Below are 15,570 nucleotides of genomic sequence, written 5' to 3' on the forward strand. Positions count from 1 at the left end.
TCGACTACGAAAAAAAAGTTGCAATGGCGGATTGGGAATTTTCGGCGGGTGGGTTTGTGCGGTCACGTGGCTTGGGGTTTGTCAAAGGCTGCAGGTCGTTGGATTTTATGGGGGCTTCTGCGGGCCGGGCTGGGTAAGGTGGTGGAGTCCTTGAGAGAGGTTGGCTGGATTATCCCCGATAGGCTCTGATTGGCTTCCATTTCTAGAAGACGAAATACCCCGAGATGTTCTCTATTCTACGGATTAATCTCTTCCCATTGCAACGCCTCGATGAGACACACGTCTATCGGTACAGAACAGGATGGTTCCCTTACGTGAATGTTTGTCAAGATAGGCAGCGTTGAGGGGAAATAGCAATTGGGAGTTGGTCAAGACAACGTCTTACAAAGATACGGCCGGTGGTGGTGCCCATCATGGGGACGCAAGCCTCAGCACTGGTTTGACGGTTGATTCTCTACGCTTCACTTCCACTTCACCGACTTTCCCATACAACCAGCTCGCCGTGTATCCGTAAGTTACGAAGGTACGGTTCTGGAACCGAACGCTGCGTCCAAGCTATGTCTAGGTAACTTGACTCACCCATTGCATGCATCTCGTATCTGTACCTGAGCTCAGCCAACACGAGCCAGAGAGGATGCACGCCGGGCCTGATACATTTGTATCTTCTTTCAACGGCCTGGCTAAGCCAGCCAGCCAAAGTGCTCACACTGGCAGCAGAGCCGCGCATCGGGATCGTCCGTCCAAGCTTTCCTGTTCACTCCATCACTTGTTTCCCCCTTACAGTATGGGGCCATTGTCCAAGTCCCTCGAATTTCAGACCCCTCATGCACTGAAGCCACAGTCGTACCTTACTCAAGACTATGGAGCCCCAGCCCCCTGAGCACAGCCTCTCGTACGTCCCTTGACAGAATAGTGCCGTCCACCTATGTCAGGCTGAACAGGATTTGGAGAAGCAAGGCAATAAGGGCAGTGGGGCAGATCTACGTTTACCCAACTTAGCCGTTGTTTGGCTGTTGGCGTCCGCTTCCAAGAAAGGGGGATCTCAGATGTGATCAACAGCCCAGGCGTGGACCAGCGCAGGATGCCATGCTGGGAAACATGAAACACGCAGGAGCCAATCAGGTCCAATACTTCCCCTGAATAAGGACCAAAAATGCCAACCGACGAGCATCAACCTCCCACGCATCACCGCTACTACTGCTACCATTCGTATATGCTGCATTAAGGTCACTCGTAAGTTCTTTACTAAAGTATCCTTGGAGTCCATTTTTAATGGCGGGCTGGAGATGCCCTTCTCCCCTACTATGGAGCTAAGAGGCCAACCGCCTGCACCTCAGCCATCCTGTTAACGCGGGCGGCTCGGACAATTACATCAGGATCTGCGTATTGCTCTCGCCCTTAATGAGAGTTTAGCCATGTCATCGTAGCCACCCCTGAATAGCGGTTTCCTGCAAGGAACAGCATAGAAGATCTGCTAGGTCTGTGATCCTGTGCTCAAATCGGGCCTTATTAATAAAGGTTCATCTGGGAAGCAGCTGTCAGCAAGACTACTAGATCAGCATAGTCCTTGACCTCTGATCATCCCATCTTTCCAGTCTTTCCATTTCCTCCTCAATTGTTGGAACGTTTATCTCTTCCTCTAACGTTGGCACTCTTTGTCTAGAAAAGCATACCTACAATCCTTGATCATACCGCGCTCGTAAACCAAAACACACGCAAGCCATGAAGCTGTCACTCCTCCTCATTGCCGTCCCCGCGGCACAGGCCGCGGTCTCATACATGTCAGCCGTTCCCGACAAGCTCATGGCCATGGTCGAGGCATCAGAAGACTGCAACCTACCCGATGACTTCCAGATCCAAAACTTTACCGCCGAATCAGCGGATGGCAAGACGGCGGACTCGCTCGACTTTACCTTCAACGACGACAGCACCGTTCTCAACACGCAGTGCCACCTCAACGCCTCATCGGTACCGGTGTCCGGTGACGGGCGGACACCGAGGTACGCTTGCGACAACGCTAGTGTGCAATTCATCTGGCAGAATGGCACGATCACAGTCATCGAGAAGGTTTGCCCTGGTGACGACGGGTAAGTCAACTGTTCTTCTTTCACACGCAGAGCTGTGAAGAAATCCCATGTTCCACGTGCTGACATGTTTCGCTCAGTGCCGCCGACTACGAGGCTTCCGGGACGGCCGCGGTTCCGTTGGTGTGCGACGGAGGTGCCGCGAACGGGACGGGCAATGCCGCCAGGTCACACAGGCGTGCAAGGAGGGCAGCCGTTGCATGCAAGTCCAACTCGGACGACATCCGATCGAGATTCTTCAGCATCCAGCCGGTTGGTTGAGAGGGCGGAGGAGAGTAGTCATGGGATGAACGTAAAAAAGCAAACAAAAAGAGACGCCATGACAGTGTTCATGGATGATGAAACATACATGAGTGAGCACACGCTGAGAGGTTCTTGGGTTACAGTTACAGATGGTAGGCCCTAAACAGAACCTTTCCTGATGAGAGGAAAAGCAAAATGAAAGTTATTCGTAATGAAGACACGACAACTCCCGAATAGAATAAGCAATAGACCTAGGCTTCTATCCACATTGCGCATGAGATGATGGAATTTGAAGTCATCCACACTTGTTCTCAACATTCAGGTCCCAAAGGGTCAGCAGGACTTCAAGAGGGTGAGAAGACCCGCCCCGTTGACAGCTTTTCGCGGGGGATGACAGCCCAATCCCAGGTCCTTCCCCGGCAGCCACAGGGGAAGAGGGCCACCCAGGACCAACCATTTGTCGGCAAGCGTCGCTTGGCCGCGCCTCTCCGCATTTTGCATGGAAGGCACGCCGTGCTTAGCACCTTCTTCACTGCCGCTTCCCTCAATTCGCTCCAGGTTTCTCTCTGGATGACGGAATGACCTCACCGCGGTCACCCTCACGAGATCAGCCCTGAGACGTCGGTATCCCGTCCAACTCTCTCCTCTCTCCATCCACCCTTCAGTACCCTAGGTAATACGAGTACATCGTTGAACATACGCACCATTCACATCCGTCTCAACAAAATACCTAATCTAGTAGGAACCTGCACGGGTGCAATCGTCATCATGCGCCTTTGAAGGGTCACGCTTTGAGGCTTTCCCTGCCGTTAAACGTGGTACATTGTCGAAATCGTCACGATCATAAATCGAACCCTCAACAGCCAATTCCTACCGACGTCGCTGTCTCTCTTCAAGCTGGATCCATCCACGTTGCTCAACCTGGATGGTCACCTTACATTGAGCAAACTAAACACTTCTCTGCGCAATGTCTATCAGCCTGCGCGATCGATCATAGCCTGCAATTTCAAAGGGACGTAGACAAGATCGCCAACCCAAACGGAACAGAATGCTCCCTCCAATGCGATATCTCCTCTCCTGCTTACAGCTTGCGCCACTGGTTGGCCTAGCTTCAGCGACACCGTTTGACACCGCGCAGCCGCAGCCGCAGCAACCGTTACTATCGAGCAACGACACCAAGCATGCTGCACCCCCGTTGCCTATCTCCGTCGAGCTCTTCCGATCCCTCGAGCGCACGTCGCGCATAGTCGACATCACCTACTGCGTCGGCACCACGGGTATATCGCAGCCCTTCTCGTGCGTCTCGCGCTGCAAGGAGTTTCCCTCCTTCACGCTCGTTTCGACCTGGAACACGGGTGTCCTGCTGAGCGACAGCTGCGGCTACATTGCCGTCGACCACGGCGTTCGAAGGCCTGGCGATGAGGACAGGTTTAATGGCAAGGTCGGGGAGAAGGCTATCATCATCGCCTTCCGGGGTACCTACAGTATTTCCAACACGATTGTCGACCTAAGCACCATCCCGCAGGAATATGTACCGTATCCATCCCCCGATGAAGGGGGCGAGGCACCCAATGAGCCCAAACGCAAGTGCAAAGACTGCACCGTCCACATGGGTTTCCTGACGTCGTGGCGCCAGGCGCGGAGGCTAGTCATTCCAGAGGTGAAGAAGCTGAGGGAGCAATACCCGGACTATCCCATTCACCTGGTCGGTCACAGTCTCGGTGGCGCTGTTGCCATGCTCGCATCTCTCGAGCTCAAGATCTCCCTTGGCTGGGACAATGTCAGAGTCACGACTTTTGGTGAGCCCAAGGTCGGCAATCAGGGTCTTGTAGACTATGTCGACGAGGTCTTTGGTTTGAAGGGCGAAAAGGACGAGGATATCTCGAAGCGGACCTACCGTCGCGTGACCCACGCCGACGACCCAGTGCCGCTGCTCCCACTTACAGAGTGGGGGTACAAGCCTCACGCCGGGGAGTTCTATATCTCCAAGGCAGAGCTGTCTCCGTCTCTGGAAGACGTCGTGGCCTGTCGCGGTGACAGCGACGGAAGCTGCATCACGAAGGCGGACGATAGCTTCTTCGGATCCAGGCTGAAAGACTTTGTCGAAGTTGCTGCGAAATCGACGTTGGCACCGCCAAAGGGACTCGTTGAGGAGACCAGCAGATGGATCAAGAGGCTACCGGGCTTCCCGGCTCGACTGAAGCTTTGGCAGCTGCTCTTTGCGCACCGGGACTATTTTTGGAGACTCGGGCTGTGTATGCCCGGCGGCGATCCGGCGAATTGGGGGAGAGACAAATATGGAGGTGGCCATGACAATTTGCTGTCAGAAGAGCTGTGAGCCCCGGATCAACCTTCGGGCTGTCGTATAACAAGTGTATTCAAATGTGATAGTATGGGTACGAGTACTAGTTAGGCTGAAGGGGTTTCTGAAAATGCTGCGGTTGGTTACTTGTATAGCGCCTGTATGGAAACTAGCGGGCGTTTTTTTCTTTGGCTTTCGTTTCTGAGTAACCTGGACATAACTCAGATTGAGCGGCACGGTAAACACGAAGATATCATGAATATGAAATATTACGTTTAATAATTCTCGACTGATATGTTTTGAGTCGTGACAAACCAGTAAAGCCTGAGTCGTTTTGCCGACCACCATCATCTATCTACCTTACGAATCAGCATCTGCCACGGAGCCATCCATGATGACTTGAGAAAAAAGGCATTACTCGGTTTACGTTCCGCTGGGTGGATGATGTTCGTTTGTGGTTTATCACGCCATCAGAGTCAAGGGGCAGAAACAACAGACATTGTTTGATTTTATATGGGCCATTGCTATATATCTCCTTAACACGTCGAAAAGAGACTGTCCTTTCCAAAGTTATTTAAAATTTTGCCGTTCTGTGGATTATACACAGATACTTAGATAGAATACTTTCAAGGAGGGCCACAGCCGGTCACGTATAAACCGTTGGACTGAAGATTATGCGAAAGTCGGGAACAGCCCCGGTTGAGTAGGTAATAGAGACCGCTTCGTTGGATCCTTGGGTTTGGCTTGAGCCTTGTTGGCTTGGGGTGCTTACTTAATTAAACCTTACGGCTACCGGCTCCTCTCCCTTAAGTCCAGCTACTGCAGTTCCCACACTGCTCAGTGTTCGTTGCTCACAGTTGTGGATTCCCGGGCTTTCCATGACCAGGTTGGCTTGCCCTCCGCATGAATTTTGTCCGCACTTCCGGGTTCGGGCATTCATGACATTGTCACTTGGAATTTGGCGGGTGAGCGAGCAGAAAGAGAAGGGAAGGGATACCAGGGCGAGAGATGAGGGGTAAAAGGAAAAGCAGCTACTCCGTACACCAGCGAGGAGGGAGCATGGCTCGCAAAGGGGGCCGTGGCATAAACTTGACGCCGACGGGTAAAGAAGCACGGCCGTGGTCGAAATCGCGTACGGATACTGGGGATCGCGGAATATTTTCTCTACGAGAGAGAACCTAAGATGCAGCCTGCAAGTGCTGCCACACCCACCAACGGCACCCGCCCAGAGAGTGCCACGCGATAAGGCGGCGACCAAGGGCATGTCGCATGCGAGTCGCCTGTTCGACCCGACTGCATGGAGGATCCCCCCCCAGGGCTGTGCTGGATGTGAGTCACCCACCCGAAAGCTACCTATGATGGCATCGAGTTGGTGTGGTGGCAGTGGTTGGCTTCGAAGTTGGGACGAGAAGGGCTGCCGAGAGATTGGGGGACCAGATTTCAGAGTGTGATAGTTATCTATGTTCGGCCATAGAGAAAGACTGCTTCGTCTCGCAGGCGGAGTTGGGTTGACGTGAGTTTGCTGTTTCCGTACATTATGATGGCAGTATTAGTCGCTGTGGTTCACGTTTCACTCGCAGGGCCTCTGGGCCTACGAGGAGACAAGCCGGGGATGGCGGATGGCACGCTGATCCAACGGGGGATCATCCCTTGGGTTGGAAGTTGAAACCGGTTTCTTTGGGGTTTAAGTTAGAAAGACACGACAGCAGATTGATGAACGATCGGACATTTTGCAGATTGGGCGTAAGCGGGTGGGCAAGGTGGTTTCGTGCATGACACAGCACAGCGCTCTCGACAAGCATGTGCGCGAGCGCAACAACAACGCAGGGAGAGCCACAGACGGAGCATCTTGTAGTGACTGGCACGAGTAGATGCAGACCAAAATAAGAAGATACCATCGTGGTCAGGCGGCAATGTAAACCGGAGGGGGTCGTGGCTTAGTCGACCGGGTGGCTGCTGCTCTCGGCAAAGAGGCACCGGGTTCTGCGAGGCAACGCAGACTGTTGAACGAGACGGTGGAGCGAAACCATGACTGACAACGATTGGCCCAAAAGCAAGACATCAAATGTACTGCGTAGAAGCTGGTGTCGACGGCTACAAGGTCGTTGTAGGATTCCGACTCGCCGTTTCGACTTCCAATCTCCAATATCCAGGGTGCAATCTGAATCCAGTGGGCTGGTGCCCAGGGTCTTTTGACGCTCGCAATAACGCTTATTACCTCTTCATCTTGTGTGTCAGATGAGTTCCCTTGTCTCCAACCACGAGAGATTCAGTCCAATTTAGCAACTGGGTAACAGACTACGAAAAGAGAGAAATTCGGTTAGATAGTAGATGTCGTTGAGGACGACTCGCAAGCTAGGTATGGATTATGTGAGTTTGAGACAACTTGGGATGGCATTTGATGCGCGTCTTCGAGCATTTCGGCGAGATGAGGTAAGCCATCAGAAAAGCACTGTAGTTGATTCGAGACACGGCCCAATCCAAATGGGGTTCTGGAACAGCGAGTGCCACGAGATATCGTTTGCTTAGATCCGTCAGACCCTGGCATTGGGCGCCTGTGGCCTGTTGAATTGTGTTGCTGCACTAGAAGTTGCGCCATTCTCGTGCTGGGTATTCGTATGGGTAGAGCAAGCGGCAACAAGTTGAAGTGAAGTATCCAGCGACGGAGGTGAGAGGTGAACTGAGGGGAGCGGGCTGTCCGTTGATGGAGAGACTGCAGGGTGTGTAGTGAGGTAAGGGCCAGCGGACACCATCACGCGTGGATGCGCTTGGAACGGGAGAGAATCACGGTATCACCAGAAGGAAAGAATCACGAGACTCCGAAAAAGAAAAGAAAAAGCTGTTGTGGTCAGGGAAGAAGATACGTACATGGCGGGCGTGTCGCAAAAACAGGAGCGGGGAAATGCATGGAGAGGGTGGGGCTAGCCCCGAGAACCAAGTCAGCCAGTCAGCAGCCAGTATTTAGGATGTTCCTATGTTTGTGTTATGCTGTGCTGTGCTGAGCTGGCCAACTGCCCACCACACGCGCAGCATTTCGAGGCTGGAGCTCGCATTCAAGAAGCCAAAAAGCAAATGACCTTCACCGGAGTTATCTGAGCGACCTGAACCCTCCCCGAGTCCCCCCCTTCTGGCAGACTCATTTGCAAGCTCATTTCTTCTTCTTCTATTCCAGCCTTTACTGTGCAATTTCCTGGCCTGAAGAGGTCATTGTGTTGCTAATTTCCATCAAGATTCCCATTCCTACCCGAGCGGCCTCAAGATAGCTCTGAAGCTCAAATGGGCAACTGATCCATCCCATCGGTAATTTGCCAATAGCCCGGAAGGGACGGTTTCAGGCTCTTTGAATACTACTTTCAACCATGAAGCAAGTGATATTCCAAGGATGTTAAGAGACTCGTTGTTATCAGAAAGCAGTTGTTCGCTCGAGTTGCTGTTCAAGCGCCGAGGTACGAACTCTGGGAGTACTTCTGCGGTACATACACGGCCCAGGCCAACCGGATGGACGTCAGTTGTGGACCAGGGAGATACATCATGAGCCTGGTTCTTTGGAAGCGGAATCATGCCTTTGATGGGCTCGGTGGGCAGGCTAATCTCAGGGCCGCTCTCCACCAGAAACGCGGACCTCACCACATGCAAATGGAACTCAGGTTGACTTTCCCGTCCGTTTCCCGTCTCTCTGATGCTCTCCCGTTCACTCACAATACGTATGTGAAGCCCTGGTACTTTGAATATACAGTACGGATTGCAACGAATGCAAAGATAGGGTGATGATAATTAGGGGAACGATAGCAGAAAACCGCTTTCACTGCCTCGCCACATGGGCATAGTCCATTCACCAGTCCTTGGTACCTTGGGCCAGATGGTGCTTTCTCAACTGTCCGAGGCACGCAAGGCGAAGTATCTTGGGGCCTAAAATATTGATGATGGAGAGCCTAGCCCAGCCCAGCGCCCCCATTTCTCTTCCCTTCCCGCCAAATGGGAACACGCCCATGCCCTGGGGGCCCATTTGCCAGAGTCCCCGAGCCCCGAGAGCCTGACCACGTCCACAGCAATATCCAATTCACTCGATCCGTCCATTCCAATCCAATTCCAGGGTTCTTCTCTCCCAGCACAGGCCAACGCAGAAGGGCCAAGCCGCAGGCAAGCGAGGGGAGGGGAGAAAAGGGAACATAGTGGGGTCGAAGCGGCAGGTGCAGCCAGCAGGCACAGGGCAGGCAAGCTCAGTCGACTAATTACAGCACAGAGAAGGGCACTGCAATGGAGGTGCCTACACTGCATCGAGAGAACAAGGTGGATGAACATTGAAACCACATACCTTATTCTCAGATAGGAATTGCAATATCTGGTGCTATGGAACCCAAGGACTTCATGTCCCTTGTCTTACCGAAACAGAGCAATGTGAGCTCAAGTGCAAGCAGCAGAAATATGAGGGTAAGGTACCAAAGAGGTGACCCCAACGTGCGCAGGTGGAGGGGGTGAATGGGCGGCACCTCCCTAAGGCTACCTTAGCTAAGGTAGGTAAGGTAGTCGGGTAGGTAGGCAGGTACCTTTGGTGGAAGACTGGGAGGGAAAGAACGACCTTGGGACTTGGGACTTGGACCAACCCAATTAAATCTTCACTGGACTGGCCTCGCAACTTCCCTTTGAGATTCCCCCCCTCTCCCAAAATAATTCGTCACACGTAAACACTCCCTCCGCCTTCCCTCCTTCTCCCACCGCACACCTTTTTCCACTCTTCAACAACAAAACAAAGCCGCGTCAACTTTCTCACCACTCCGTTGCACGCCTTTCGCAGTATCCATTCCCGCCTTCTTTAATTTTCTACCAAACCACCTCAACCTATCCTCATCACCTCAATCCAAGAGTTCAACATGTCTGGCGATGTAAGTACCTTTTCCCCCACGCTGCCCAACACAACCTCACCCCAAAACCCCTCCGGAGCCCCTCGATTGCCCTGCCTGCCTGTGTCACGGCAACGAAGATGCCCATAATGCGATCCTTGATCCACAGCTCTGAATCCTGCGATCGATGCCATTTTCGCCTCGACCGGCTTCTCCAACCCCGGCGGCCTTCTTTCTCCCCTTTCAAATAACTCATGCCTCCTATCGCCCGCCTCGGGAACAAAGTATGCTGACTTGTGCCCCTCTTCTAGCGTGAAAGGTTTGTGCCGAGCCCTCTTCGACGTCGATTGACTACGGCCCATCAACCATAGCCATCTGGCCTCGAGGTCTTTCGCGAACTTTTTCTTTCTCTGACTGACCCTTTCCTTACAGCAAGACCTTCCTCGCCCGCCTTTGCGAGCAGGCCGAGCGCTACGATGAGATGGTTGGCTACATGAAGGAGGTCGCCAAGCTGGGCGGTGAGCTGAGCGTCGATGAGCGCAACCTCCTCAGCGTTGCCTACAAGAACGTCGTCGGTACCCGCCGTGCCTCCTGGCGCATCATCTCCTCCATTGAGCAGAAGGAGGAGAGCAAGGGCACCGACAAGCACGTCGGCACCATCCGCGAGTACCGCACCAAGATCGAGCTCGAGCTCGAGCAGGTCTGCCAGGATGTCCTCGATGTCCTCGACGACAGCCTTATCCCCAACGCCCAGACCGGCGAGTCCAAGGTCTTTTACCACAAGATGTACGTTATCCGACGCCGTCGCCGCCGCTGCCGGCGGTTTTGATCAAAGGTCCAATTTCCGAAACTAACCGTGGCACTCCGTGAAATAGGAAGGGTGACTACCACCGCTACCTCGCTGAGTTCGCCTCCGGCGAGAAGCGCAAGGGTGCTGCCACTGCTGCCCACGACGCCTACAAGGTGAGAATGATCCGGGTTGAATGCTGCCGTATCAGAGAACATGGAATCTGACAATACGACCCTCTCTCCTTTAGAGCGCTACCGATGTCGCTCAGACCGAGCTGACCCCCACTCACCCCATCCGTCTTGGCCTGGCCCTCAACTTCTCCGTCTTCTACTACGAGATCCTGAACTCGCCCGACCGTGCTTGCCACCTCGCCAAGCAGGCCTTCGACGATGCTATCGCCGAGCTCGACTCTCTCTCCGAGGAGTCTTACCGCGACAGCACCCTCATCATGCAGCTCCTGCGTGACAACCTCACTCTCTGGACCTCTTCCGACAGCGGCGACGCTGAGGGTGCTGCTGCCGGCACCACCGAGGCTGCTGAGGAGAAGAAGGAGGAGCCCAAGGCCGAGGAGCCCAAGGCCACCGAGGAGACCCCCGCTGCCTCCTAAATTCTTGTCTTACCCTGATACCACTCCATCTCGGCTCGCGACGAGGCTGAGATGGCTCGTCTGCTCGGCCGTCGGTATGTGCTAAATGCGGACCTTCTGACGGCCCCAGTCTAGCCGCCAAATCGGTGGCTAATATCGGTGACTCGCTCCGAGTCTCGCAGCAAAAGGGGAGGGGTTTTTGAGGATTGGACGCGGAGAGAGGAACAATGCGTGGCATGATTTCTATTGGTGTCTTGGATGTCCAACCAGGGTCTAGAACAGCTTCTTTTCTGTTCAGGGATTCCACTTGGCAACCAACTACTGATTTCCCCCCTCTATATCCGCCTACGCTCAGAATATCTTCTTTTGTTCTCCTCGATTCCTGCTTTTACCTCTGTGCTGGATGGTTTTACGGCTGTCTCGTGTTCTCTTTTCGGTTTTCCTCATAGTGGTCCTTCAGTTGTCGCGCGTCTTCTCACGGAGAGAAAGTCCTTTTGCCCCCCTCAAATGCCCCCTGTCTATTCAGTCTACAAGACCAAAAAGAAAATAACAAATGTTCATCAATACATGTGTCCGACGCCGTGCTGTGATCTAATAGGCTGTGATTTGATAAAGAAGCATTGGGAGTCTTGGGATGAGAGGTGATCAGAGGAGGCCTGTGGAACATGTGACGGGCACACCTGCAGATCTCATGACTGGCAACAGGACGGCTAATCATGAGCTATCCACGATGTGACGAGGCTGTCAAATACCGACAAGCAGACGACTAGATCAATACGTCATTGAGAAAACAGGCAGGTGGTGTGTAGAATCATGAACAAATTGGTATTCCCTGGTAATATTTCCTGAACATGCCAGAATACAATCATGTACTGTGGATGGCACATTTCAAAAACGCCTACCAGCCCAGAAAGCCATACCCCAGAACTCCTCCGTATTTCCAAGAAACCAAAAACCAAGAGGAAAATCCGATCTGCGCCTCATGGTATTCGCAACTCCCATGCGTTTCACACACTCGTCTTTCCCGGTTCACCTGCTTTTCTCGTATTCCATCGTGTACATGTACGCTTCTAACGGCCCGCGTTCGTCCTCGCAAGCAGCCTCTCGGCCCTCCTGAGCCTCGCTTGCTTCTCGGCGATGAGCTTCGGCACATGGCCCCGGCCCTCCGAGTCCGCCTCGTCAACGGCGCAGTCGGCGTCTTCGGCGTCTGGTTCATCCCCTGCCGCCATCGCCGCCGCTGCTTCGGCGGCTAGTGCCGTATTCGTGGCCGTGGGCCAGCCGGCTAGAGTTGCCCGTCGGTACATCTTGGTTGCGTCCTCGGCGCCGCGGGGTGGCATAGGCCCGCTTGTCCTGCTCCCGCTGAGCTTGCGGACAAAATTACGCATGCCGCGGAAGAGTGCGTTGTTGGCCGTCTTTACGCGGAAGATACCCGGAGCGATGTGGCTACCGGGGAGAACCGCGCCGGGTTGCGTCTGGTCGAGGTAGGCGGACGAGGGCTCCAGACCCATCGCGGACGGGGCGCCGAGGCGGGAGCATGTTGGGCAGTATGTTCCTTGCCCCGGCAAGATGTCGCTACGGGGGAAGGTGAAGGCGTCACCTGCTCCCGGAGAGGATGCAGATGAGGACGCCGAGGAGGAGGCCGCGGAGAGGGAAATGTTTGTTGAGGAGGCGGAGGCCGCTGGGGAGGAGGGCGGGCATGTGCAAAGGGATGCTGAGGCCGCTACCTCTTCACGCCAGACTTGGATGCGCTGTTGCTTTGAGAGAGTTGGGTTGGACATTTTGTACGCTTTTTCCCCCTCCTTGGATGTTGGTCCGGGTATATGGTAGGTTGATATGTGCTGAAGTCGAACAAGGTGCTTCGATTTGTGAGTACGCAGCGGGTGTTGGTGACCGTTTCCTCCTATGAAGTATTGTGTGGCCAAGCACCCATCCAGTGGCCGTTCGCGGTTTGTTCGTCGCAACGGGGATTGAGGGTCTCGGTTGCTGATCTTGGAATGAAGATGATGCTCAAGCCAAGACCGAAAGCAGAAAATGTCGGTAGGAGAGTGTCTTCGAGAAGGTCTGCGCTCTACGTGACAGAAGCCCAAAACATACAGGCGAGAGAGAAAATTAGGTGTTGGACGTTGAGAACAGGTATTAACAAGGTCCGTCCGTTTTGATGATATCGTCCGAGGCAAAACAGACAGGAAAAGGTGTAAGATGGGAGGAGAGACGAGGATGTTAAAAGAAAAGGAGAATATTAGAGTGACAAAGTTGGTGGCCGTCTAATAATGCGTAGGTAACACGAGACCTGTTCGGGTGTTATGCAAGGCTGTCTCTGCTCGGTAGATGGTCTCTAACGTCCCGTTCATGTGCTCTTCCGTCGTGTGTGTAAGGTACACTCCAAGTGTGATTAAGTCGGCGCCAACCCCGGATTCGAAGATAAGATGGGCGGTGTATGCGTGTGTGCATGTGCGGGTGTGCGGGTGTTGGTGCTTGTTTTGTGAGGCAAGTAGGTGTGGCCGGTGACCAGATGACTTGAATCAGGTCGGGAGTTGTCAACATGTGTACGAAGATGGGCAGGTAGAGATGGTAGGGGGAAGTCGAGTATTTCCCGCTCTCTCACTTCCTTGGCTTGTTCAGAACAGCGGCAAACGAGAGCAAGAATACAAGACGATGGATGGACGAGTCAAGCCTCTTCTTGCCATCCAGTCTTCTCTTTTGGGTGGTACGCAGGTCTTAGCGGGAGAGTGAACGCCCCCGGGCGTATGAAACAAAAACAAAAGAGCAATTAAATTGAAAGGTGGTAGGTTGGGCGGGGGTTCAAGTCAGGTTAGGGATGAGAATAAGAAATGAAATCCCAGTAGCAGCGGCGGTGATGGAAGCACGTTCGGAAGAAGAAAAGATATCAAATGGAACAGCCAGGAGTTGTGGTCGACGGCGGTGGGCTTGTGATTATGTTTAGGTTAGGGTGTTTTGGTAATAGAGCCAACCAAGTTGGTATCAGGCTGAGGAGCGTTGGTTTGCGTGATAGGAGAGTTCGGAAAGCAAGATCCGTATGGTCGAAGCCATGCGTCTTAGTAGGGGATGTACGTTGCTGCAAAGCGTCTCATGAAAAGGAAACAAAACAAACCACCCCTTGAAGAGGAGTAGGTAGCGGCAGCCAGCAACTAGGAGACGAACGACTAACGGGTAGGGAACGAAGCGGGTGGGGTTCGTTCGTTCGAGGTCGTTCGTCGCGACAAGCGTCCGTCCGTTCGTCTGGCGTTCGGCCCTTGCAAACTAAAAAAGGTCTGGTGGAAGAAGAGAGAGGGGCAGGCAAGGTAAGTTCCGACAGGTGACTTTGGTATTAAAAGCACATACGAACAGACGAAGCGACAGCAGCCCAGCAGGTAGGGGTAAGGTAGCACCGATACAATCTGCAGGACAGTTGAGAAAAGCTTGGATGCGTGTGCCTGGGCAGAAGGGGTGTGCAGACTGTAGCGTGCTATGCCGGTGGACGAGAGGATGGGGGTGGAAGAGACTTTAGGTTGTGAAGAAAGAAAGGAAGAAAGAAACGAACGAACGAACGAAGAAAAGAGAGGGTTAGGAAGATGGGACGGGATGGAGACGAGCCGGAAGATGAAGCAGACCGGCTCGTACGCCGCTTAGGAAACGAAAGAGAAAAACAAGACTTGCGCGGTTAGATGTCCCTTGGTGGAACAAAAGGCAAAGGCAGTGTCGAGCGTTTCGAAGGGAACCGGCTCTCTCTTGCTTTGGTGCTTCTATCAAACTAGGCATGCACGACAATGCCACCAACTGCCTCTACCTGCGTATGGAGGTAATTTGGGTGGGCTTCCCTTGGCGACGTTTGCCTGGTTCGGGCCTCGTCTGCCCCACGATCGGCAGGCCCAGTCCAGTATGACCATTGACCACTGCCGGGTGCCGCACTAGGAGAGCAAGATGGTGTTGTCAGATGGTCCATGGAAACTGGCAGTGACAGGGTCGATCGTAGTCGATTCCTTGTTCTTGTTTTTGTTTTTATGCTTGCCAATCTCTCTATCTCTGGTCGTCCACCCAGGTATCACGCTGTTGGAGTCTTGGAGAGAAGGGTCTTCCCGCGTGGGTTATTTGAGTGAGTTACCACGTCACACCCGGAAGCGGTCCATGGCGGACAACCGACATCACGAAGGCGGCGCGGCGCGTGCGGTGACACTTCGTCTTCGTGGTACAATTCCATGGGTGATCTCTCTCTCGGTCTCTCCCCCCTCCGTCCCCCTCCTCTGTCAAGTCACACAAGCTAAGGGGGAAGAGGTTGAGAGAGTCAGAGACCGACAGGTCGAACATCCCCCCTCCTCTCCCTCTCCAGTCTCAACCAGCAGCCCCCCTAGTCGCTGTTCGCTGTGGCGCCCGAGGGGCGTGACTTGGACTTGGACTAGGGCGGTGCCTTCGTGCTTGGACGGTGCCGCTGTCAGATGTCAATGAACTCCTGAAGACGCACGCACGCTCAGAAAGGCGGAGGACGCCCTGACTTCATCCTTCTGGACCTCAAGAAAGCGGTGAAGTGTCTCAGTTATTACGGACATTGCGATCGTGAGGATTGGACCTCCGTAGGGATGTATCGTTGGTAGACAACCCCCAGACGACTTGCAGCGGGGCGGGAGAGAGACCATGCAACGGATAGAACCGGGGGGTTACAAAAAATAAGGGTATCAGCTCTCCTCTTCCCCCCTGCCAGTGCTGAACTCCAGGGACCATCCGTCCAG

The 15,570-nt window shown here is 53.7% G+C and overlaps 8 protein-coding genes across 8 annotated transcripts; 4 read left to right on the forward strand and 4 right to left on the reverse strand.

Moving 5' to 3' along the window:
- Positions 1 to 23: 23 nt before the first annotated feature.
- Positions 24 to 1,413, forward strand: CLUP02_05981 (uncharacterized protein; the record flags this gene model as incomplete). The annotated part of the gene is made up of 8 exons (XM_049284985.1): positions 24 to 52; positions 88 to 133; positions 207 to 289; positions 355 to 510; positions 616 to 782; positions 842 to 892; positions 1,060 to 1,233; positions 1,316 to 1,413. 8 exons carry the CDS (start codon positions 24 to 26, stop codon positions 1,411 to 1,413), a joined length of 804 nt encoding a protein of 267 aa, XP_049142128.1.
- A 309-nt stretch (positions 1,414 to 1,722) lies between these two features.
- On the forward strand, positions 1,723 to 2,490 carry CLUP02_05982 (uncharacterized protein; the record flags this gene model as incomplete). The annotated part of the gene is made up of 3 exons (XM_049284986.1): positions 1,723 to 2,000; positions 2,068 to 2,087; positions 2,165 to 2,490. The coding sequence occupies 3 exons, from the start codon at positions 1,723 to 1,725 to the stop codon at positions 2,488 to 2,490; spliced, it is 624 nt and encodes a 207-aa protein (XP_049142129.1).
- Positions 2,491 to 3,375: 885 nt separating this feature from the next.
- Positions 3,376 to 4,665, forward strand: CLUP02_05983 (lipase; the record flags this gene model as incomplete). Its single annotated transcript, XM_049284987.1, has 1 exon — positions 3,376 to 4,665. The coding sequence occupies one exon, from the start codon at positions 3,376 to 3,378 to the stop codon at positions 4,663 to 4,665; it is 1,290 nt and encodes a 429-aa protein (XP_049142130.1).
- Positions 4,666 to 5,401: 736 nt separating this feature from the next.
- CLUP02_05984 (uncharacterized protein) lies at positions 5,402 to 5,893 on the reverse strand (the record flags this gene model as incomplete). The annotated part of the gene is made up of 1 exon (XM_049284988.1): positions 5,402 to 5,893. One exon carries the CDS (start codon positions 5,891 to 5,893, stop codon positions 5,402 to 5,404), a length of 492 nt encoding a protein of 163 aa, XP_049142131.1.
- Positions 5,894 to 8,538: 2,645 nt separating this feature from the next.
- On the reverse strand, positions 8,539 to 8,931 carry CLUP02_05985 (uncharacterized protein; the record flags this gene model as incomplete). The annotated part of the gene is made up of 1 exon (XM_049284989.1): positions 8,539 to 8,931. The coding sequence occupies one exon, from the start codon at positions 8,929 to 8,931 to the stop codon at positions 8,539 to 8,541; it is 393 nt and encodes a 130-aa protein (XP_049142132.1).
- Positions 8,932 to 9,500: 569 nt separating this feature from the next.
- CLUP02_05986 (14-3-3 family protein) lies at positions 9,501 to 10,867 on the forward strand (the record flags this gene model as incomplete). Its single annotated transcript, XM_049284990.1, has 5 exons — positions 9,501 to 9,512; positions 9,782 to 9,789; positions 9,903 to 10,256; positions 10,346 to 10,433; positions 10,508 to 10,867. 5 exons carry the CDS (start codon positions 9,501 to 9,503, stop codon positions 10,865 to 10,867), a joined length of 822 nt encoding a protein of 273 aa, XP_049142133.1.
- Positions 10,868 to 11,916: 1,049 nt separating this feature from the next.
- Positions 11,917 to 12,624, reverse strand: CLUP02_05987 (uncharacterized protein; the record flags this gene model as incomplete). The annotated part of the gene is made up of 1 exon (XM_049284991.1): positions 11,917 to 12,624. The coding sequence occupies one exon, from the start codon at positions 12,622 to 12,624 to the stop codon at positions 11,917 to 11,919; it is 708 nt and encodes a 235-aa protein (XP_049142134.1).
- A 614-nt stretch (positions 12,625 to 13,238) lies between these two features.
- Positions 13,239 to 15,477, reverse strand: CLUP02_05988 (uncharacterized protein; the record flags this gene model as incomplete). Its single annotated transcript, XM_049284992.1, has 11 exons — positions 13,239 to 13,362; positions 13,452 to 13,563; positions 13,745 to 13,922; positions 14,009 to 14,107; positions 14,197 to 14,471; positions 14,529 to 14,578; positions 14,634 to 14,754; positions 14,796 to 14,893; positions 14,959 to 15,082; positions 15,141 to 15,272; positions 15,306 to 15,477. The coding sequence occupies 11 exons, from the start codon at positions 15,475 to 15,477 to the stop codon at positions 13,239 to 13,241; spliced, it is 1,485 nt and encodes a 494-aa protein (XP_049142135.1).
- Positions 15,478 to 15,570: the final 93 nt, after the last annotated feature.

The sequence above is a fragment of the Colletotrichum lupini genome, chromosome 3 (genome assembly GCF_023278565.1).
Source record: "Colletotrichum lupini chromosome 3, complete sequence".
In the NCBI taxonomy this organism is placed as follows: domain Eukaryota; kingdom Fungi; phylum Ascomycota; class Sordariomycetes; order Glomerellales; family Glomerellaceae; genus Colletotrichum; species Colletotrichum lupini.